The 24,615-nt window shown below is 32.6% G+C and overlaps 2 protein-coding genes across 8 annotated transcripts; both read right to left on the bottom strand.

Moving 5' to 3' along the window:
- Positions 1–9,742: 9,742 nt before the first annotated feature.
- LOC108197693 (F-box/LRR-repeat protein At4g14103-like) lies at positions 9,743–13,903 on the bottom strand. Of its 3 annotated transcripts, none has more exons than XM_064083854.1 (5): positions 13,736–13,903; positions 12,124–13,100; positions 11,872–12,018; positions 10,951–11,242; positions 9,743–10,155 (listed from the first exon to the last, which is right to left on the bottom strand). In XM_064083854.1, exons 2-5 carry the CDS (start codon positions 13,096–13,098, stop codon positions 10,004–10,006), a joined length of 1,566 nt encoding a protein of 521 aa, XP_063939924.1. In that variant the 5' UTR covers positions 13,099–13,100; positions 13,736–13,903; the 3' UTR covers positions 9,743–10,003. The 3 variants fall into 3 exon arrangements, with proteins under 3 accessions (XP_063939924.1, XP_063939923.1, XP_063939925.1); XM_064083853.1 differs by having other exon boundaries at positions 9,745–10,155; positions 12,124–13,118; positions 13,736–13,902; XM_064083855.1 differs by having other exon boundaries at positions 9,960–10,210; positions 12,124–13,118; positions 13,736–13,901.
- Positions 13,904–15,112: 1,209 nt separating this feature from the next.
- Positions 15,113–22,045, bottom strand: LOC108199561 (protein FAR1-RELATED SEQUENCE 7). Of its 5 annotated transcripts, none has more exons than XM_064082650.1 (4): positions 21,682–22,019; positions 19,378–19,510; positions 16,062–18,398; positions 15,113–15,369 (listed from the first exon to the last, which is right to left on the bottom strand). In XM_064082650.1, exons 2-3 carry the CDS (start codon positions 19,424–19,426, stop codon positions 16,078–16,080), a joined length of 2,370 nt encoding a protein of 789 aa, XP_063938720.1. In that variant the 5' UTR covers positions 19,427–19,510; positions 21,682–22,019; the 3' UTR covers positions 15,113–15,369; positions 16,062–16,077. The 5 variants fall into 5 exon arrangements, with proteins under 5 accessions (XP_063938720.1, XP_063938719.1, XP_063938718.1 ...); XM_064082649.1 differs by having other exon boundaries at positions 16,067–18,398; positions 19,378–19,484; positions 21,682–22,018; XM_064082648.1 differs by having other exon boundaries at positions 16,067–18,398; positions 21,682–22,017.
- Positions 22,046–24,615: the final 2,570 nt, after the last annotated feature.

The raw sequence follows: 24,615 nt of genomic DNA, 5'->3' as shown, positions 1-24,615 counted from the left end.
AAATAAGTACTGCGATTTTCGAACAGGGGGATAGTTGTTGTATGTACATAGAATATGTAACTTATGTTAAAAATATTAGATAGTTCATTACATTAGGTTAGAGTTTGGACTCGGATTGCTTAGTTGAAATGAAATGAAAAGGAATGAAATGAAATTTATATTTTAAATTGAGATTGTTTATTAAAATTATTGGAAACAAAATTAATAAATTCTTGATGATTGATCAACTGATCAGCTACAACTATGCTTAATATGGTTTCAAAAAAAAAAAAAAAAAAACTATGCTTAATATACTTGTAATTAAATACTTAACAGAAAGATTAACATACTTTAAATCATTTTGCGACACTTGAATTTACAAGCTTCGAATTTAAATCGAATTTAAGTAAAATCTTAACTTCTGATCTAAATTGTTAAAAAAATGTCATTCATGAACTTTACTGATTTGAACTTAGTTTTAATTTAAGTTGATGCTAAATAAAATATTTAACCGGAATTTTTAAATAATGTCATTCATATATGGACTTTACAACAGTACTGGATGTTCATCTCTACCAAAGTGTTGGCCGTCTCATATTCCTGCATTATCTATGTGCAAACACATACTCCCTCCGTCCCTTTTTACTTGTCCCTTTTGAAAAAATAACGAATATGTTAGGTGGATATCTTGTTTTCATACATATCCCTAATAAATGTAATGAATTAGATAGAGTTGTGTATATATACTATATGCTAGTCAAACATTGGAAGTTGTTACATTTTGAAAAAGCATACAAAAAGTTGCTTTGAAAAGAGAAGTGGACAAGTAATTTGGGACAAAATTTTTTTTCAAAAAGGACATGTAAAAAGGGACGGAGGGAGTATTAATTAACTAATAATAATCTGAGTCATGGGAGTTTAATATTAAGAGCATGCACTTAAACAGGAAATGTCCAAATACGCATGATCAAGCGAGTTAAATACAATATACTCCCTCCGTCCCACAATACATGTCTCTTTGACTTTTTGCACGTAATTTGATGTGCAAATAAAACATACTTCTATACATTATTTTCAAATTTTCTTTTTCTGAATTAAAGTATAACATCCATATTTTTATTCAGAAAAAGAAAATTTGAATAATAATATATAGACATATGTTTTATTTGCACCTCAAATTACGTGAAAAAAGTCAAAGGGACATGTATTGTGGGACGGAGGGAGTACAGTACTAGAATATGCTCACATACATTAATTTCTATCTCAGCATGCTATCTATATTATACTTATTTTTATAACTATAACAACCCAAGTCAAAAGATTTATATATAAAAATAGCAGCATGACCTTTTAACTACAGCATAAACTCTAACAAATTGGGGGCTTTGGGCTATCACCATTTTCAACTCTATCATATAAATCCTCAGCATATAACTGGTGGAATTAGAAAAGATACGAATATAAATCTACTCAAAATATTCATATCGTTATTTGATAAGTCGATAGATTAAGTTTCTTAATCACCTTTTGGCATGTTTTCCAAATAAATTATAGATTAATCTATTGACAAAAGGAAAATATATTTTTCTGATTTATGTGTTATCGATTTTTTATTTAATTCATGTTTTTATTGTTACATCATAAATCTATGTATATCGATAAAATTATATTTATTTTATAATGTCATATACGACCTACTTAATTTATCACAAAATTAGAAAGATGAAAGATATGGTCCACATTTAATCGATAAATTTGGACGGAATATGTATTAATTATAATATTACAATCTTTATGAAACCTAATTTTATAAACATATATCAGGTTTCATAAAATTTATAAACGACTTGATAGTACGAGTGATAACTTGAAAAAGTGGGATTTTTTGCTTTGAAAAGGAAGAAGTGGGATTGGGCTAAAAATGAGTTCATGAAGCCTAATTTTGAAACCGGCTTTCAGGTTTTGGGCCATGTACGTATTTATGTAAACTTTTGAATGGGCTTAGCCCTTCTGTGTATAAATATCACACATGAGAGCAAGTACAATGCTAGATGCTATATTTCTATTGCTATTGCTATAATATAGCACCAAAAAGTGATTTTTGGTGCTAAAATATAACTTGCACTCCAATGCTAGGTTCTATAACTAGTTTCAAATTTAATCAGTTCTATAACTAGTTGCAGCACTTCTGAATTATTTGCCAACGTGATTTCATGCTTGCCTCAGTTCGTTGATTGTCACTTGTTTTTTCTACATACCCTAGTAGCACCCGATTCCAGAACTGATTTCGTGGCTGAGAGTTACCGACTATTGGATCTTCAGTGACACTCAAGTAAGCTCGGCAGATGGCTTCATCTTGCTCGGAAGTGAAAGATTTCCCTCTAGCTGCTGACATAGTGGTTTTTGTGCATGGACTGGAGAGAAAATATTGAGAAAGAAGAATGTTGTAGTATTTTATTGAAACATAGATAGTGAACTAATTTATAGCAAGTCAGTGTAGAAATAATGTACAGATGAGATAGTAGCTGGAATAGTAGTTGAACATAAATATAGTGCAATAATTAATATAACTACATTCCCTCCAATTTATAGTTATTGATGATGTGGCAACATGGATGGATCCATCCTTGGTTTCAAATATAGAACCAAGGATGCATCTATGCATGGATGCATCCAAATATAGCACCCCTTTGGAGTTGAGTTTTTTTGCTTTTGATGCTATAATATAGCAATAGAACCAAGTATAGCAATGCATTGGAGTTGCTCTGAGCGATAACTTAAAAGAAGTAGGAGGGTGGTCAAAATGGGTTAAAAGTTAAAACACATACTTGTCTCACTCAGGGCCGGTTTTTGAGACGTGCAAGGTGGGCGACGGCACAGGGCCCCAAAGCTATAGGGGCCTCAAAATTTAGAAATTAATGTTTTATTTAATAAAAAAATTTAGAGAATGAAATTGAAAATTAAAAATTTTATATTTATTTTCATTCTATTTATTTATAGATAAATAATTACATAATCTGATAGATTAGTTTATTATGTCTATTTGCATTTTAAATTCTTTTGTGTTGTATCTTTACTTTTTTTATATTAATTACTCTTTTATTAAATGTTTTCATAATGTTTTTTACATATGATATTTTTTCATATGTACTATAAATTTCATTCTTTTCAATGAAATATAGATATATCTCAAATAAATTCATATATAAATTTTGTTTAAAATACTGGAATTACTGATTATTTAATAACATTATTTATCTTATTTTAAGTGACTTGTTTTAATTTTATAAAAAAATAATATTTTTATTATTTATTTATTTTTATAATATACATATTTTTTTTAATATTTGGGGCCTAATTCATATTTTAGCACAGGGCCCCAAAATTCTCACAGACGGCCCTGGTCTCACTCTTGATCGTGTTCTAATAAATGAAATCATTTTCGTATGTGGATTCTTCCTGACCGAAAACAAGCTAAAGATACTACGGAGTATTAAGAAAACTTACTGTATTATATATAGAAATCTGATTTTCAATCTCGATGAAGCATAAATAAAATAATTATAAAAAATTTAATCATGTGTTTCCAATCATCATCTTAATTATTAATGTGACTTAAGTTATCTCGATGTCTCTCTTTTACTAAACAATATGTTTTAGAGTAATTTACAGTTTGCACCCCACAAATTTAAGCGTTTTTTCGATTTGGTTCCAAACAAAATTTCTTGTCAATATGCACCTTAATGTTTAAAAAGCGCTATATGCATCCTTTTGACCATTTTCCGTCAAGTTGACTGTTAAAATTAAAAACTATAGGAGTTAAATAATAATTTTGTATGGAAAAAATCAGTAGAATGAAATCTACTGAATTACTATTTTACCCCTGCAGCTAGGGGTGTTCATGGGTTTCAAAACCCGACCTAACCGACCCTACCTGACTCTAACCAACCCGAAAAAAATAAAATCGAAAACTAATTGGGTTGAAAATATAAAAAAACCGAATTAAATGGGTTGGGTTAAGGTTTTATTAACTTTTAACCAACCCAACTCAACCCGACATTTAATTATGCACTACATCTCTACTTTGATATAATTTACAAAGAATATAGGACACTTATATTATTTATTATCTATTTTCAAAACTTCATAATCGATATTATCTATTTTTGAAACTTCAGAGTCTATCATCTATTTTTGAAAACACACACATATTTATATGAGTTTATGTATTTTAGTGTACATGGCACTAGAATTGTTGAAATATGTATTTGTTATTCTATTTTATAGCGGAACAGGAGAGATTGATGGAGGCTTACTCTGTAGTTAACCAAAAATTACGGCATTATCAATCCGAACACACATATTCTAACCGACCCAAATAAATAATATAACCGTAGAAAATAAAAACGTATTCTAGCCGACCCAACCCGAACCAAACCGAACTAAATTCTAACCAACCCAAACCGAAAAAATATAAACCGAAGTTTAATTGGGTTAGAATTTATTAAAACCGAACATAATGGGTTGGGTTAGGGTTTCAGGTAAAACCGACCCAACCTGACCCATGAACACCCCTACTTGCGGCCGTTAATTTTAACAGTCAACTTAACGGAAAATAGTCAAAATGATGCATATTGAAGCGCTTTTTAAACATTAGAGTGCATACTGACAAGAAATTTTGTTTGGGACCAAATCGAAAAAACGCTTTGTTTGAATGGTAATAACATTAGGGTGCATATTACTCTTTTAATATGTAATAACATTAATATTCAGTAATTATTCATCATATCATCTTTGTTTTATATTTTTACTGGATTTAACTCTCTTGCACATATTTTTAGGATATATTATTGATCAGTATTCCAATTTATGTCAAACCTCCCTTCTCATGCAACTACACAAAGCGTTGCACCGGTCATGGAAAACTTCAGTGTAGTGCCATTCAAATGAATGGAATTAAGATCAAATGGAAAATATGAGTTTTTATTTATTTCAATTTTCACTGTGTCTTCTTTTCTTTTAACATGTATGTCAAATTTATTGTAGAAACATGCAAACATGTAAGCACTTGGACATGTTTAGGAGATTTCTTTACACACATTCTATTCAAAATTAAATAAATATATTTCAGAGATGATCTATCTGGCTGGATGTTAAAATGGTGAAAATATATCTTAATAAAATCAAAAATTTTAGTAATCATACAGATATTAAATTGAAATTAACTTAGATAAATGTGTAATCATCACAAGAATTAATTAATGTTTTGTTTTTTTTCTCTTGTTTTTGCAAACAGTCCTTCGTTTCGTCTAACATGCCTCTGGAGTATGAATTGGTTATTACCTTTCAAGCTTGTGGAAGTGTCACTCTTCACAGTCTATGGTCTTGCAATTAGATTGGTGATAAACTAATTTATTTGGACAACAAAAGAGCTATATATCAGACTTATTGATGTGAGATATGAACAAACTATACTTTAACGAGATCAAAGCCACTGCTGGATTTTGGAGGCAGCTAAGAGAAAGTACTCCAATCAAAAGTACTTTAATTCATGCATGCAAAACACATAATATATGTTTATGGTAAAATTTCGGAGTAAGATTATTTTGGCATAGCTAACTAATTGGCATCAAAATCCTTTGCTTTGATTCCTACAACAATTGAAAATTACAAGAGAGATTTAGCAAATGCAGTGGCTACTGGACATTAAACAAAAGGTCTTCCAACAGACATTTTGTCATTGCTCTCTACTTAAATAGGAAATACGTTTAGTATTACATAACATATGTAATTATTATTGCACTGATTTTGTAAGTGAAAAATTAATATATCATAACTAATTTTGCAATAGCTTTCCGAGTAAGGTATTGTACTAGATTTGAGAAAAAAAACAAAACGCTAATAGTATTATAGATAATATTGTGTAACGGTAAAGAAATATTGTAAACAGTAAAAAAAAGTTGTGAAAACGATAAAGAAATGTTGTGAAATGTTAATTAATTATTATAAGAGTTAATTAAAAGTTTGTTAACTGATAGTTTATATCAGAGACCTTTCATCTTGTTTTTGAATTAGTCAAAGATTACCAGATTGATTTTGCACATGCAGTGTATATTGGATAAAAATAAGGGTAAGAAATTTGAAAAAGTAAACTTCCTGCTCTTAATTTCTGAGAAAGCCAGAGAAAAATTTCATAGAAATACGAGAGTCAAGCATGTGATAGACCATGATGAGAGCGGATAGAATTGTGGCTATTCTTTTACGATTTCAATGGTTCTTATTTTTTCTTTTTTTTTTTTGAGTAACAATGGTTCTTATCATAATGACGATCAATGAAAAAACAATCTCCACGGTCCTGATCTCGATGTTCTATACAAGTTCTTTTATGAACATATGAACGCTTACCTAAATTGAAGATAATATTGTAGTTTCTATTATTTGGAAACTTATTTCCATTAAATATATTTTAATATTGTATTTACTATTATTTATAAAAATTCATTCTAATAAGTTCGAATTTCAAACAAGACAAATTTAATTTTTAATAATGATATTTCTAATACGTTATTAACTTCTTTCCAACATATTTGAACTAATAAAAGACAATTTTTATGTTTGACATTAAAAATTCACAAATTAAAGACAAACTGAAAAAATAGATTAAAGCAGCATCGGATATTACTGCTTCAAAAAAAAATATCGAATATTATTTACAACTTAACTTAAATATATTCAACCTTATTGAAACCTAGCACAATAACGGTCTTTACTTCAAGAAACACGATATCCTAATCTGAAAACCCAGCAAAATTTAGTTTTGCTCTGCGTAAATAGAGTGAGGTTCCAGAGAAAACCAAATTATCAAGAAAACTGAGGAACCCTCTTAGATGCCGTTGATTATTTTTGTCATATATAATTATTTCCCAAATTGAATTCAATCAAAAAAATATCACAATCTAACACACACAGGGGCAAAATCATAAGGAATCTATTTTTGATTAACTAGAAATCTTTTAATTTTGGTATATGCCAAAATCCAATCAAAGCACACAAATTAATCACAAATCATTACATATCAGATCATTATATATATACATTGTCATGAAGAACCACTAGAACAGGAGAAAGCTACCAGGTCGTGTAAAAACTGTGATTCATCAATCAAAGGTTTGTACGACATATCATTCTTATCGATCATAAATCTTCTTCATACAATTTAATTGTTGTGACTCTTGTATTCCTCAAACTATCGCTAAATAGCCTCGCTTCATTTTCAGAGATATAATGGCGGAGAAGAATCTCCATGAGAACACCGGCCATTTATTGGTTCGAGTCAAACCTATCTTTTTAAAGAGAATCTTGGACAATCTTTCGGATGCACAAAGGCAATGGGTTTGTTAATACTGGATTCGAAAAGGTTCTACTTTTCAACATCAAGGAGTACCCTCAACCTTTGAGTTTTTTGATTTCAAAGTCTTACAATCCAATCGATTCAAGCATTTCAATTGGTGAAAATATTATAAACTTTTCATAGGATGATGTCCAGAATGTACTTGGCTTACCGAAGGGGAGTTAATGTTTGAGAATTCTTACAATACAGAGTATACAGATGTTTGGAGATCACAATTCAAAGATTATATGTATCCTCATAAGATTTCTACGGAAGTTATATGTGATGCTTTCAAATCATCGGAATTGGTTAACTTGGAATTTAAATTGAACTTTCTCATTGTTCTCGCCAATGTTCTAATACAGGGTTCCAGAACACCTTATGTGTCTTTGAAGATTCTGTCTTATTCTGGTGATTTGGATCAATGCTTCAAATATAAATGTTGTGTGTATCTATTACAATGTCTTGGTGAGAATTTTGATCAGTGGATTCTTGCAGATATTCTTTGCATCCCGGTCGACTGTTTTTTGTGTACTAAAATAAACGACACATATATTTTTTTTTAAAAATGAAAATCAAAAAATATTAATTCTAAATATGTGGACAAAACATCTAGATTTGAGTGAAAAAGGTCAAAGTGAGTACTTGAACAAAGGAGAGCAAGGGATTACTTCGTTTACAAATATACACTATCTAGATTTAATTAATTGAATTCTTATTCGAATCTTCATTAGACTAATTGAGAGAATCTTTAACAGAGTTCATATTGATAGACTAAATAATACAATCTTAAATAAAAAAATAGTTTACGTTTTTATAAATACAAAAGAATCTTTTCCGGAATTTATAATATTGTAAGAATAATAGAATCTCCTTTTAAAAAGAACACATTTTACATGAATCAGAAAAAAATGGCGAACATTATTCAGCGATCAGCAATTGTTGTTGGTCTTCATATGCCATTTTGGAAAGAACACCAATTCATATGCCATTTTGGAATAGTTGTACATATGCCATTTTTAAAATATGAACGTTTAGGGTTGCATATAAAGTTCCAGAAGAGTGGTTGTACTCCTCCGTGATAAAAAAAAAAAAAGCAACTGACCATAGTCGTAGTTAATAGGGCATTAATTACGTCTTTAACAAATCGAATTTATTGATCTGTAACTTGAAATATCTGTATGAATTATGAGAATTACGTTTGCAAAAAGTAACAAACTCAAGTGACTTTTGCCTATACTCCTATCTTAATAAAGATATTAAGAGAATCTTAGAAAATATGAATAGTATTTTAATTCTAATTAGTAAGATATTTAAGAGAATCTTAGAAATCTTTAATAATTTTAAATTAATATAATACTTAAGAGGATCTTAAAAACAATATTCCTAAACTACCCCTTATTAACTAGATTTAATTGCTTTTTTTATAAAATACTGATTAGATCATGATTATAAGATCAACGGTGATTAGATGGGTTTCTCGGTTTTCTTGATAAGCTAGGTTTTCTTAGGATCTTCCTCCGCGTAAATATATGTAAAACATTTACTATGTCCTGTCAAATTTGTTTAACATATATAATAGTTCGCTAAATGCAGGGCGGTTGTGGCGCAGCTTATAATCTCTTTCATATTACGAAGGTTCAATTTAATGTAACAAGTTTAGTCGAAATTATGATAAATTCAAAATATATGATTGTTACTATTACTTTATTTTTCTGCTATGCAATGCACATCTCAATGTGAATTGAGGACCAGTGGACTTGAAGTTAGTAATGTACAAGAAAATAAACTGGATTTTAACAATTGGTTGGGTTGGTTTAGGGTTTTAGATAGCTGAATTTTAACCCAACCCAATATAAAGGGCCCAATCGAAAATTAATTCACAGATTTGGATGGGTCGGTTTGATCGGTCCAATTAAGGGTTAGATTGGTTTGATTTTAATGGGTTTGTAACTCATGAGCAGCCCACTTTATATAAATATATCGATTGATTCTCTGTATTTACTATTTAGAGCAAGTTCAATGATGAGCTAAAAATAGGTGCAGTTATTGCTATAATATAGCACCAAAAAGTGGTTTTTGGTACTAAAATAATACTCCCTCTGTTATTTTTATATAACGCTTTGACTTTTGGCACACATTTTTAAGTGTTTTGACCGGGTAGTTAAAAATATTATTTTTTTAAAAAAAATTCTGAATAATAATATATAATCAAAATTTTTATTCAGAAAAAGAAAATTCAAAAAATAATATTTTTAACTACCCGATCAAAACACTTAAAAGTGTGTGCCAAAATTCAAAGCGTCATAAAAAAAAAACAGAGGGAGTATCTCATCACCAATGGTTGGTGCTATACTTTGTGTCAAATTCATATATGTGCATTCATGTACTTGAATAGGTTGAGATATAAATCTATTTTTTATTCATTTCTCTCCACTTTTTTACTTTTTGATGAGGTGGCAATTATAGCTATTGCTATAGTTTGTGCTAAATACAGCACCAACTATAGCAATATGCTATTTTAGCACCAAGTTTAGCACATTATTGGAGTTGAAATTTTTTAATTTTGAGCTATAATATAGATATAGCACAAGATATAGCTCACCATTGGACTTGCTCTTAGTTACAAATTAATTACAAAATGTAATACAGTAAGCTTTTCCTAATCAATTTAAAAAATTTGCATTCTTGCTGGGCTGTACCGTAGTGGGCCAAAACCAACAATGCTCCTCTTAAATTTGGTAGAATGTAGCGGTCATATGTATCCCCGATTTTCACATGCTCCTCTTAAATTTGGTAGAATGTAGCGGTCATATGTATCCCCGATTTTCACATGCTCCTCTTAAATTTGGTAGAATGTAGCGGTCATATGTATCCCCGATTTTCACAAAAGAAAAGCGATTAAAACAAGATAAAAGATACCCATATAACTTCCATTACCCTGTGCACCACTAAATAATTGAGAAATACCAAAGGAACATTACCTTATGCACAACCAAATAATTGAGGAATACACAACCAAATAATAATAATTGAGGAATACCAAATGATTCTTCTCTAAAAAAAACATATTGAAAATACCCTCAAAATTTTCAGCAGGAGAGATCTTATGAAAGACAGGTGCTTATCACTTTTAAAATTTGTATTCTGCAACTGACTACATATAGTTTCAAATTTATAGTGTAGCATTCATAGTATAGCATCGTAGTAGAAAATAATCATTTCAAGATCACAAGGAAACATTCAACAAATTCATATCCTGTGCTATCGCCACTTAAGAACTCACCGTACCAAAAACCCTCTTAAGCAAGATACATATAGTTGCATACTTATCAGTATACTATATCTAAGAAAAAGTGTGACAAGCCTCTATACGAAGTAAAACACAGAACCATAATAGAGAAAGCATGGAAACACTAGCATAATGCGTTCATTTCTAGAACAAAGAAAATAATAGTGTTTTGCAAGCTAAAATGTCAAGGTAGGGTCTGGATGCTCTGAACAAAATTTATATAGGTAAACCATGCTAGGAAGCAATAGACATGCACAAAAAATTCCAGCTTAAACTTAATAATCAATACCTTTTAGTATCAACTCTAGTTTACAAGTAGGTGATCCCCTTCGACATCGCAGCAGGTTCCTTTGGCAAGACTCCTGTCGCTTGAAATTCAAAAAGTATATAGTCATCTGTTTTAAAACTTTTGCATTTTCCAGCAGGTACTCCACCAAATCCATCTCACAGTTCTTCCCAAAAAAATCATGTATAATGATCATCTTTAGAGACAGCAGCAAACATCCAGGCACAGTTTCCGGGGGATCCCATTCAAATTGAAAGTATGGCTTTTTACTGGAACTTATACGTTTTACAAGTCCCTGAACCAAAAAGATAATAAAGGTCTCAGATTTAGTGCTTATTCTCAATTTTTGCTCCTCTCTTTCTGGTTATCATACAATTTTTGTTATTAGTTGCTCCAATTTACAAAAACAAAACCGGCACTAAAAAATTAGTAACTATGTGAATCTATCAATAACAAAGTTTTTATGCTAATGCAGACAACAATAGTCTTCTTCTCAGCATTTGATAATTAAACCCCAATCTTTTATTGTCAAGATAATTAAACCTCAATCTATTAGAACTTTTGTAGACTTTTTTCAAATATTGATAAATTGACTTCTGTTATGTTACAACCTTTATGCTCCAAAGTAGCTTTGTTAACTTCTCTTTAAATAGACAAGGTAGCGAATATTAGTCAAATTTTAATTCCAGAAAATAAGGACATATGAAATAGTAATAGGTATTCTGTTATATGTAAAACCCTTTTCGAATAATAGGAGTAGCTAAGCCACTCTAAGAGCTTAGAACTCCGGTCCTTTTCTTATCAGTCTTATCCATTTACCTCGTTGACTATATTTCTTGTCATTTGTCAACTTATATTTACTTACTAAATTAATCTGCGTGAATTAATACCAATATGCTAGTTGCAACTTAAACTGAAACTTACCCTTGGAAAGACAAGTACTTCTAGATTTGGTGTACTTTGAAGTAGCTCTGCTAGTAAATCCCATCCAGCTTCTTTGTTAGCCCCCAACTCCAAACGCACAAGATTGTGAAACAGCGGAAATTTATAGTTCTTAGCAGATTCAATGAACTGTAACAGATAAGTACAATTTAATAGGATTTCTTCAAGAAAAATCAAGCATGGAACATCTGGTTGATTTCGTGCAGTTAAAAAAAAAAAAAAACAGGTTGCTACCTCCAAAATCTTTCCAGACAACTGCAATACCCTAACATGAGCAACTTCTTTAACAAGCTTAAGTGAAGAAGGAGAATTATAGTTATAGATACCAATTTGTGCTTCAACTAAAGATGGCATTTTATCCACAGAATACTTCACTGCCATATTATCAGCCAATTTCAGATACAGAAGACTGGGAGCAGAAACAGAGATCTTGTACGGGAATCTTCCAAAATGATCATACAAAAAGAACTGCAACGAAAATCTTTTCAGAGTGGGGGAAGTTATATCAATGACCTGAACACCGTCCCAATTGCGTCTCTCTATATCCAGATCCTCTAGTACAGGGCAACCAGAAAGTAGATTCTGTATGGAAACATCATCTACGTATATAACAGAATCCAGATGGAGGATCTTAAGTGCAGGAAGACATACACGAGTTGGAATACGTAGCACAAATCCCCCACACAACTTTAAAGTGGTTAATGTCTTACATGTAAACAGACTCCAAGGCAAATCAACTTGCCACAGTTCTGATGAAGGCGTTTGACGAACTGATGTGGAAGTAACTTGAAGTTCTTTCAGGTGACATGGTAATACAGCGGATACCCAAGTATAAATCTGATTATCACACACTCTGGATCTTGAAGAAATACATAATTTATCAACAGACATTCCATCATGAAAAAAAAGTACCCGTTCAACAAATTCCACAAAGGATTTCATAAATTCATCAGAACTGGCGTAATAACCCCGACCGATATTGAGAATCAAGGAGGAATTAAAGTCAAGGTTCTTGACAGAGGTCCAAAGATAGTTCCATCTTTTCGATAATATAGTAGTTCCTACAGCATACTTTGTTGGCAAGAATGAAAGTATGTGAGAAATTAGTGCATCAGGTAGATTGCTAATCATATCTTGGTTGTTGCACCTGCTGACATCCTCCGAAAACCTAGGTCGTTTGGTGACAGTTTTTTGCAACCCGGAATCCATGACTACAGCACGAACACGTTCTGAATTTAAACGAAGAAAATGCAAGAAATTTAATGAACCAAAACGTAAAGTGCCCGATTATGAGTAGACATAACCTAACAAAAAAAGGGCTGTACACAAGGGACTAGGAAGTTATGTAAGTATTTCTCCTACACAGCTACACTTGTTGATTTTCAAAACATTCCTTGTTTCAATATAAAAGCTTTGTGTATTCGAACATCAATGCTGCCTTAATCACCAATATAATCCTCGTATTTCACTGGAAAATGATAAGTACCCAAAAAAAAAAAATTCCCGCATTGTATTATTAGTTATACTCACACTAATAATAACGGGGACCCCTATATACATATAAACCATCCAATTAAAATCAACGTGTCTGACACGTCATTTGGGAATAAATATTACTTAGCATTACTAATGATTCTACTAGTACTTGTAAAATGAGTATATGAGTAAAACAAGTAGACAACAATTAAGTAGTGAACCATGTGATTTAACATTATGATTTGGGTAATCAAGTGTGCAGTCATACTTGTAGATTAAGAACATCTCTATATTTACAAGTAAATAAGTTGACAACGTCAATGGTTATTACACAGTCAACACACAAGCAATTAGTAAAGTAGATGACAACCTGGATTTGGGGTATGAAAGTTTCTCCTCTGCGAACCCTAGTTACTACTTGTGCGAACCCATTGCATATGATATGTCCCAACTCCAAACCCTCGGTTTTTATTCGGAATGAAATATCGATTTGATTTTAGAGATGGGCTCTGCTGAGTTGGCCAACGACAGTTACAAACTTACAATCAATTAGAAGATTATTTCCTGAGATTTCAATATTTCATGATCCAAAATCCTTAGTTAAAATTTAATAGACCGCATCATAATTAAAATTAAAATTATAAATAATAACGAAGTTTTGTTAAAAAGTATAACCAGATGATAGTTATATTGACCAACTTATAGCAACAGATTTTGCATCATCTATTATATATATAAATTTTGAAATAATAATAACATATCATTTTTAAATATAATCGATCACTATAATCAGTACCATCGAAACAAAATATCTTACAAATTATACAATATAAGAGTAAATTATACATAAAATCTTACATGTTCAATTTAACCAATATCGTTGGAGACGTTCAATTTAACCAATATCGTTGGAGACGTTCATGTAATGCCACATAGTAAACACCTATTAAATAATAAATTAAAAACATTATGCGAATGTAAAGCTTTTTTTTAATGACCAAACATGCATCGAGCTTTTTTTAAATGACAAAACATGCATCGAAGGCATTTATCACAATCAAAACGGGATTGAATGCAATAACCTCTTCATGTGGTACTGTTTGCACCTAAAATCGAAATTTAAATCACAAAAATGCACGTTTTAAATTTGAAAATTGAAACTAAGCCAGTTTATGATATGTACAGATTTAGTTTTAAATAGTGTAATTCTGTTTTTTTTTAAATCATGAGGGTTTTAAGTAGTGCGATTCGATTTTCAAATCACAAGGAGTCCAGAACGGTAAAACTAAATGACCCAACCCGTGTAGCCCATTGCATAGTGTAATTTAGCATCACTAATACGCCAAGACTTCCTCTGTTCCAATTTCTTCTATAATACCTCATTCAATTATTTACATTTCAAAACTCGATTCCACTCGTGTCAGAGCCAACAAATATCGAAATTGTTGAACCATATATAATCTCGATATTGATTTCTTAGTTCAAACTCATTCCACTCCTATGGGAAGCCAACAGATCTTTCCATAGAACATTAGCTAAAGAAGCGTTTATTGTCAAATATATCAAGTCACCTTCATCCCAGGGGAAAAAAAGAACGTAAAAATAAGAAAACCGCTAAAAAAAAACCCTCCTTTTGTAAATGGAGTATACGTTAGCATGTTTAGAAATGAAAGGAGGCAACTATACTCAAGCTTCCAGAAACTGCCCTGAGGATATTAAACATTGATTGCTAGACTTGCTACCAACATACAAGAAACGAGACAGACCATTGTCATTCATAGGCTCAAACCATTGAAATTAGAAGTTAACAAAACATGAAAAGGCAATGTCAGATTCTGATGTGAACCAAAAGTATTAAGACATCAGTTTTAAGTTTAAGAAAAACATCTCAAAAAGCAATTGTCTGCCCTTTGGTTTGAAATCAACAGCATATGCTAAGGCTTCTTGAGCAGTTCCCCCAAAACTCTGGTATGTGATCCAAGGTTAACCTTCCAAATAAGATTCCTGGCAGCAACAGAGATCACAAGATGAGAACATGTTAATGTATCCGTCAAGAGAACCGGTATGATACGAAGTGAACATGTGCATGGCAGACCCAGTAATTTTGTACATCAACAGAAAGATTTAGTTACACGACACAGATCCAGGTCTAAATGCCATGGTCAAAATCTTTATTGCAATTGATAAAAATTCCACAGGCTTAACATGATACCCAGATCTTAGCACTAAAATAGTAATTTTCATTACTCCCTTCCCAGTACATGGTTTGCTAGGTTCTAGATTTGTTCAAGAATAAATGACCAACTGAAATGTGAGAAGCATAAAAAACTGGTTTTAGGGAGTTCAGATAGGCCTAGACACTTCAATAGTTTCAGATGTAAACTCGACATTCTAACACACAAACTCCAAGTATTAGCAATCACAAGTAACTAATCAAAAGGCAAACAGTACTTCCTGTTCAACTAATTTAAAACCTGTGCTTTTAAAATCCTTGATCAGGTTCAGCACTTAAATTTGTTGGGAATCAATTTTTCATTGGTGATGCAGGCAAACCACTGATGAAAGACAGAAGTTGAAAGATGCAATTAGGTTTTGTCAATAGTTGAAGTTGGATTAAAAAAATTAAAGTTTCCCTTCAGACTCAATAAGGCATAAGCAAAAGAACAGGAAAGCTTAAATTCAGAGCAATGACGTGCCTCACCTTGATTTCTTCTAGCTTGGCCAGGAAAGAGTTCTTCTGCCCTCTTGAATTATCTCAAATGCTAGTTTGTACTTTTCAAGCGATGTTACCCCTGCCTCAATATAGCTACCCGCTTCTTCTCTTAAACTCCACAACATTAAGGCCTTATAATCTTGACCTCCTCCTGAATCAGTATCCCTTAGAATACCATACTTGGCATTCTTGGTCCACCGATGTAAAATGTAACGAGAGGGAAGTTCTCTAACATTCATTATCTGAAATACCTTTAACGCATGCCTACAGAGAATCCCTTCACACTCAAACATCCTACAACTACAACTGATATTGAGATTGGAAGCATTGACGGCAACAGTGCTCCTCTCATCTCCATTGCCACACTTCTGCACCATGAATCTACTAATAACTCCTTCCATATTTAATTTTATCCCGACATAACCATAGCATTCCAGGAGTTCTTTCTGAAATACTTTGAACATTGTAATTGTATAGAGCCTTCGACATTGTTCCTCAATGGGGTCTTTCGTGTGCAGGGCTACTTGTATGTTGAACGAATTGAAATCCTCTTTTCTTTCTTCCTCACGGCGTTGCTCAAGACCTTTCTCATATCTTAACAGGAATTCATTAAGAGGTGTCTGGGCAGTCAAAAGTGTGCCAAAATAAGGCTTCATGCTTCCATCCACAAGGATGCCTGCAAAAAAGGTGCCCCTCAAATATAAAGGAACCCAACTTTTGCGCATTCTGTACATTTCCTTTAGCCAAATATTCTCTCTCAAGTTGTATTTCGTGACAAGCCTGTTCCATGCAGAATCAAATTCATTTCCCGTCTGACACTGTGAAACACATGTTTCATATTCATATCTGAACTCGTTATCCATTGAAAGTAATGCACCTAAATTCTCCTGTTCCTTAACCATGATTTGCGAGGCAGAAAATCGATGATGAGTGCCAGGAAACACATTTGCAATTGAATGTTGGATGGCCTTGTCTTGATCAGCTATTATTGACAACGGATATCGCCCAGCCATTGCTTTAAGCCATGACTGAAACACCCAGGTAAAAGACTCCTCCGATTCATCAGCAATTAAAGCACACCCCATAAGCACCGGTTGTCTGTGATGATTAACCCCAACAAAAGAAGCAAATGGCACAGTATAACTAAATCTCCTATATGTCGTATCGAAAAAGACTGTATCGCCAAATTGAGAGCAAGAAAATCTAGACCGACCATCAGCCCAAAACACATTCATGCATTTACCCTCATCTGCTTCAATAGCATAGAAGAATCCTAGGTCTTCTGCTTGCCGAGATTGAAAATATTCTAATAGCACACCATACCAATCACTTCCTATGTTACTTTCCCGTCCTCTTTTAACAAGGCTGAAGCCTCCATTTGTCTCAACTAAATCTAAATTTTCTAACTCACCCATAACTTCTTCTTTACATACCTTTGAAGCACCTGATCTTTTTTTAGTAGCTTCTGTTGGAAAACTGAGTTCATGATTGTGCTCCAGAAGAAGACGGTCAACCACCCACAGTCCTGTTTCTTGTCTTTGTATCCTCATAAATGCAGAGCAACCTACTCTTGAAGGATGTTGATGCCCTTCTTTTGAGCACACAAATCTTCGCGATGTAATTGAGCCATCATTTTTTGAGCGAAATAACTGCCCAATCCGAACTCTGAACCCGACATTAGCAGCATATGAATGGTAGAATCTGTAAGCCTCATCAGCTGAACCAAATTCAAGACCTTTATAAGGATCTCCGCTAAATCCTACTGTAGACTCTCCTTCCGCCTCCTCCCTTTTATGACGCTTGAGATCAATCACATTAGGTGGATTATCCCACTCATGTGATCTAATACCAGTTCTCGTGGACACAGGTTCTGCTCTTGTGGCGGGCAGGGGCTTCCTTTGTGTTTGAGGTGGACAAATTTGACCCGGAAGTTCCAGCTCATGATTATGTTCTGTGTGGATATTTGCAATTGCCCATCTCTCATTGTCATTTTTCTGTACTCTAACAAAAGCTGGACAGCCTGTTCTTGCGTTTGTCTGGAAACCCTCCTTAGAACAAACAAATCTTCGAGATATAACTGACCCATCGGTCCTTGACCGATACAACTGACCAACCCTAATCCTGAATCCTAAATGTGCTGCATATAAACTATAAAACTCCTGTGCATCTTCTGCAGAGTCAAATTCTAACCCTACATATATTTCAACGTTGGACTCTCCCTCGTTCACTCTGTGTCCATCAAAATTAATAAGCTCCAGGCCGTTTTGCTTTGATTTTACAGTCATAGCATTTGTGAACTCTTGCCTATTCATATCAGTGTCTGAAAAATGCAAAGTAAACTAACAAAATGTTAGGGACACGAAAAAGGCTGCAAGATAGAAGAATGCAAAAAATATAGGCCAAATCAAATGTAAAATATAGCTTTCTGCAGAGTACACAAGCTCCGGATTTTAGACCAAGTTGAAAATTACAGCTGAAATTGCTGTTTACAACAAGAAACACAAAGAGTCACATCCATAGTACATGTTGACACTTGAGCATAATGACAGATGTTGACAATAACACAAACAAAGGCAATAGTATTAAGCGTGGATAATATGACAAACAATTCATGAACTTTAGGGTAATTAAGAGCATTTGGAATGTCATTCGTTCCTGTAATATTCTTGAGAAAATAATATTGTGCCCCACGGGATACACCCGGATGCCTCATTAAGAAAACTAATTTGAATGGCAAATTAAGTAGATATACCTTGTGAACTGTCGATTTAGTAGCTTATACCTTTTCATATTGGCAAAGTGCTTCGAATATGATTGTTCCACAGTAAAAGTAGAGCGACAGAACGTAAATATTGCCTATGCTTTTACTGAATACTCTAGTTAAGCATGGCTTGCAATAAAAACATTATGATGGATAGATAATTGCAACTCCATATGTCTAGAAATCTTATTCATAAGAAATGAAAAAACTATTCCAAAACTTCCTCCGGCCATGTATAAGACATACCAAAACGAACTATGTATTAGTTCAAAATCAGATGAACGTTTATGTTGAGAGGACCAAGGACTTGCCGCAGAGAATAGCAGTTTCATGAAATTTGATTTCCAATATATTGTTTCTTAGCAAAGTGAACTATACATTAATTTTTTGGGGGAAAACCCATAGATAATTTTGAAAAGGTTTTGAAATGATGTCTAATTTCTTTTGTATGTGTTCTGTTAATAAAGCTAAAAAAGGTAATAAACATTTAAAAATCATGCAGATATGAGATAACCAATATAGATCAGGGTGTCACAACCTTCATATTGAAACTTAAAAAATTCTATATCCTGGCTTTGGTCCTGCATCTAATACCACCAACTTGATGCATATCATACCATCCTTATGCGTCACTTGTAGAGAGTTCTGCAAGTATAGTTGCATATACAGTACTACATGACAGATGAAGGTAAGAATCAAGTTCTAGTAGATCACCCTATTAAAAAAAAATAATTACCCTTATTACTAATTAAATAATTACCATAACAAGCTAAGAGTAAGTTCAGCATTAAGATGTTACAATCGTGTACCAACTCTTTCATCTCAAATTTCAGTGTGCTCCTTAATAACACATTATCGAGATTCACAAAAAATACAATCATTGATGGTAACTGATAAGTTCATGTGCAGTACTCCAGTTCAAACCATAGTTACATAAGACTTGGTTCGATTCGAAACGGGGAAACGAAATCGGGTACGTGGAACATTAGTTTTAGTGAATCCGGTACGATGGAACGTATGGGTACGATGGAACGTATGGGTACAACAGGTCCTTTTAAAAAGAATTCTATAATCATATATATAAATTCCATTATAATATACAATTTTACTTGATAATTTATGCATTTATAATTTTTTTAAAGAAAAAGATGTTGAATAACAAATAAAAGTACACATTTATTGATAAAATAAAATACTTATCATATGACATAAACATGGATCTATTGTTCAGAACAAGAATGAAGTGTGTTCTTGCGGGTCGTCACTTCCGGCGATCTAGGTCGCGACCCCGAACGTTTCCGTTTGCGTTTCAGGTACGAACGATTTGGATCACGGTACGTGGTAGCATACCCGTTTCCTTGTAACTATGTTTCAAACACTCATGTGATATAATAAAATAATTTGAATAGTAGGTGAAGAGCTGAATCAATGTGATATGTATAGTAATATAATGGTAAAGGATACGGCCACCACATATTAATCTAAAAGGCTCATGCATGTGACAAACTTAAATAACCATTTTTAGTAGAATTATATACTTGTTACTTTATCAGAAGCAAATCCTAATGAAGTAGAAAAGCATCAAAAAATCCAATAATCGCCATATATTTGTTTCATATTAAAATGCATTCGACTCATCCAGACACAATTCTCCTACATGGCTACATAAAAGTCAGAAATGAAAGGGATAACATTTCCTCGGCAGCCAGACAAATTCATTGCACAGGTGACAAGTATATCCTGCCACATCACCTATCACACTGCTGAGTCTAATAAAAAGACAGGAGCACCTAATTAATGCCTTTCTGAGTTCCAAACTTAAGACATCTCCTAACAGCCACGATTTTATATAATCTTACTGAACCATATCAGTACCTTAACTGTAAACAAAATTTAAGCATATCCGATATACATAGACATCTAAAACTACTACCCATCAGCAAAATTACAGCCACTGTCAACAAAATTCTGTGTATATGCATCAAGGGCACAACTTCACATATACGAACTAATCCCGCATTACATAATCAGTACCTCAACTGAAAACATATTCAAAACATCTCTGAAACACATAAACATCAAAAATCCTAATCCTAATGAAGTAGAAAAGCATCAAAAAATCCAATAATCGCCATATATTTGTTTCATATTAAAATGCATTCGACTCATCCAGACACAATTCTCCTACATGGCTACATAAAAGTCAGAAATGAAAGGGATAACATTTCCTCGGCAGCCAGACAAATTCATTGCACAGGTGACAAGTATATCCTGCCACATCACCTATCACACTGCTGAGTCTAATAAAAAGACAGGAGCACCTAATTAATGCCTTTCTGAGTTCCAAACTTAAGACATCTCCTAACAGCCACGATTTTATATAATCTTACTGAACCATATCAGTACCTTAACTGTAAACAAAATTTAAGCATATCCAATATACATAGACATCTAAAACTACTACCCATCAGCAAAATTACAGCCACTGTCAACAAAATTCTGTGTATATGCATCAAGGGCACAACTTCACATATACGAACTAATCCCGCATTACATAATCAGTACCTCAACTGAAAACATATTCAAAACATCTCTGAAACACATAAACATCTTAATCGCGCGCACGCACACACATAGAAGCAAATTGCAGCTGACGTCACTCAAAATATGCTTGCTTAAATCAAAATTGAGCATTAAGAAACTAATCGAAAACACAATCACGAAACACCTAAATTTCACAAATTACAAGCTCAATTCACAAGAACCTTACTGAATTCAATCAATACACAGCATATCGATATCGAAAAAGCCGAAAAGAGATTAAGTAAAGAGCGAGATTTACCTTCACATAACGACTCGGAAGCTCAATTAGGTTTTGCAATTGGCACTACAACACATCGAGAGAGTCAATTCGCATGCAAATCGCTCCGATACAGATCAATTTGGCTGGAAAGGATTAGTCGATTGGAGAGAGAGAGAGAGAGAGAGAGAGAGAGAGAGAGAGAGAGAGAGAGAGAGTGATTGATTTTTTTAGGGTTTTGATCGGAGAAGAGATGAATTGATTGTAGATGAGAAATGGAGAGAGTAGAATAGATGTATACATACATATACATAGACACCAGGCACGCAATAATAATTTGTAAGCGAGAATTATCTATATCGATTATAATGATTCTTTTATTCACACTCGCTGCTATTTACGAGCTTCTGCGGTTATGATTCGTGTGATTCACCCTCTTTATTTCATTTTCAGAGGTCGTATATGTAATTTTAAAGTAACGGTTTGGCTAGTGTGTGCCCATGGGCACATGCTAAGCGCGGAAATTTTTGTATTTGGGAAATTTTGATTGGTGTGGTTGGTGTATTTGCAGGGGAGTCCACCGTTATCATGAGATAGGAGCCAATCAAAATGATCCAAGCACAAAATTTTCCGCGCTTAGCATGTGCCCATGGGCACACCATAGAAAAACCGTTAAAGTAATTTAATCTTCTTCAATTTAATGGGTTAAATATCAAATAGACTGTTGCGTTCAAAAACTTCAAGTAGATCACTCATTATAAATTTGACACAAATGAGTCATTCATTTGAAAAATTTTATCAAAAACATCACTCTATCGTTAGTCGAAATTTTTAAAATATTATATATTGAATTTCACACATTTTTATGAATATTAATACATCCAAATGATAGATTCTGAATTCTAATTTTTTAGATAAATTTTTTAGATTTTTAAAAAATTATCCACTACTAATATTTATTTAAATCAGATAAAACAATCAAAAAATTAGAACAATGTTATTCTCTCGAAAATTCAATGATGCTCTCGTATTCAACTTTAATTCTACTAATTTTATGTGTACCTCTAGTATTATATCTCTCGATTATAATCCTATTCACAGAGAATCAATTCATGATATTGGCCAATTACATAAATAAATATTGAAACATATCAATCAAAATTACCATAACAAATCAAATCCCCCCCCCCCTCCCCTCTTTTTTTTTTTGAGTAAAAGCATGGCTTCCCCTTAAATCCTAGAACACACTACTCGCTAATAATTAAACAAAACAATAAAAAGACATGATAAAATTAACAATAAAAAAGAACAAAACCCTTAACCTTCAAAGCTGTAATTCCAAGAAAAGCTTTTGGTCTCTTAAAGCCTCTCTCTAACCCTGATCCTCATCTAAAAGTATATAATAATAGAAAACTAATATACAAAATATACTCCAAAACCGAGTAGGATTTTGTATCAAAATTCATAGCTTTTTTTTCTAGTTCAGTTTTTGGTCTTTTCAAGTTGGACTTTGCTTCTTCGACCACTTTTGAGTTATAAGAGAATTTCAAAAGCTCCGCGTGGGCTGTAAGAACGTCCAAATTCGACGTTCAGAACTCACGATATGGCCCAAACAGTATAGAAATCGGGTGGAACCCAATAAATTCGTATTTCAACAAAATTTAGCTCCAAAATAGCTAATATTCTTAAAATCCTTCTTAACTTAGAATTCTTTATTCCTTACAATAAAAATGAAAATATATTAAATAAATATTCAAATCATTGTGAAATACAATTAAATATGGGAACAAAATCATATAGAACATACACACACACACACAAGTATATTCTATCAGTAAGCTGCACTGTTGCACTCCAACAACTCTTCACCACCCAACGGTATCCCTCCACTATTTGATGGCTCTCCTCCTCCATTATGAATACTCCTTCAGCTCTGACTATCTCGCTCAATCGCACTCTCTCTTATTATTTCTCTCAAGTCTCAAACACACTCTCTTTTAATCTCTCTCATTCCGGCCAACTTTAATATTTTCTAGCGAGTTAAAAAAAAAATGACAAGTGTAATAATTTTTCGGCAGACAAACAATGGCAGAAGGTAGTGAAAGACAATCATCTCAAGATTCAAGCCAAGCAACCTCAATGCTACCATCATGGAACCCAGTATGTTTTTTCGATTTTATTTTCTTAAGTTTTTATTTTATTTTCATTTTTTATGTTTTCGTTTTTTAATGATTTTACGTTTTAATCATTTTAAACTCTATATTAATTGCTTTGTATTTAATTTTTGAAAGTAATTATTCAAGTTTGAGACATTCATAACAAGCGTGGAATTATTTTTCACAAGAAAAAATATCAAAAATTCCGATCCATATAGATTATTTTATTTACTTCATATTCAATGTGGTCGAACTCCATCACCTTTAATGCTTTCTAAGGGGTCCAGCACAGCTCGACTTGAACGGCAATTGATACAACATCACAGAATATCAAGGTAAAGTCGCGAAAGTGGAGTTGCACATGGAGGTTCACCACAAAAAACACAAATTTGTTATTTTATGACATCGTCTCTCGGTGAAGGTATACTTTTCGATTACAATAAAGATAGAATGATTGAAAAATTTGCTGCTTATGTTACATTAGACGAGTTACCTTTCTTCCACGGTGAGAGTGACAATTAATATTATTTGTTGAGTCATCTATCTTTTATTACATATTCTTTTTATATTTTATATGCACTTTAAAATGTGTGCCAAGTAATGCAAAAAAAAAAACAATAAAAATAAATGACATTAAATCCTTCTTAAAAAATTTAAATTTCAATCTTGGTTTTTTTACTTGTGTTACATTTTCCTAATCCTCATCTAGTCCAGATCCGTGCCTCGCACGGGCCACATACGAATTAGCTAAATATTCTTTCTTCATTCAAGTTATGCCAATATCTCGGAAAGATATATCGAAATATCTCAAAAGAATATT

This window comes from Daucus carota, chromosome 8 (assembly GCF_001625215.2).
Source record: "Daucus carota subsp. sativus chromosome 8, DH1 v3.0, whole genome shotgun sequence".
In the NCBI taxonomy this organism is placed as follows: Eukaryota; Viridiplantae; Streptophyta; class Magnoliopsida; order Apiales; family Apiaceae; genus Daucus; species Daucus carota.
Note: the sequence above shows the minus strand (reverse complement) of the source record. Positions and strands in the feature narration are given on the sequence as shown.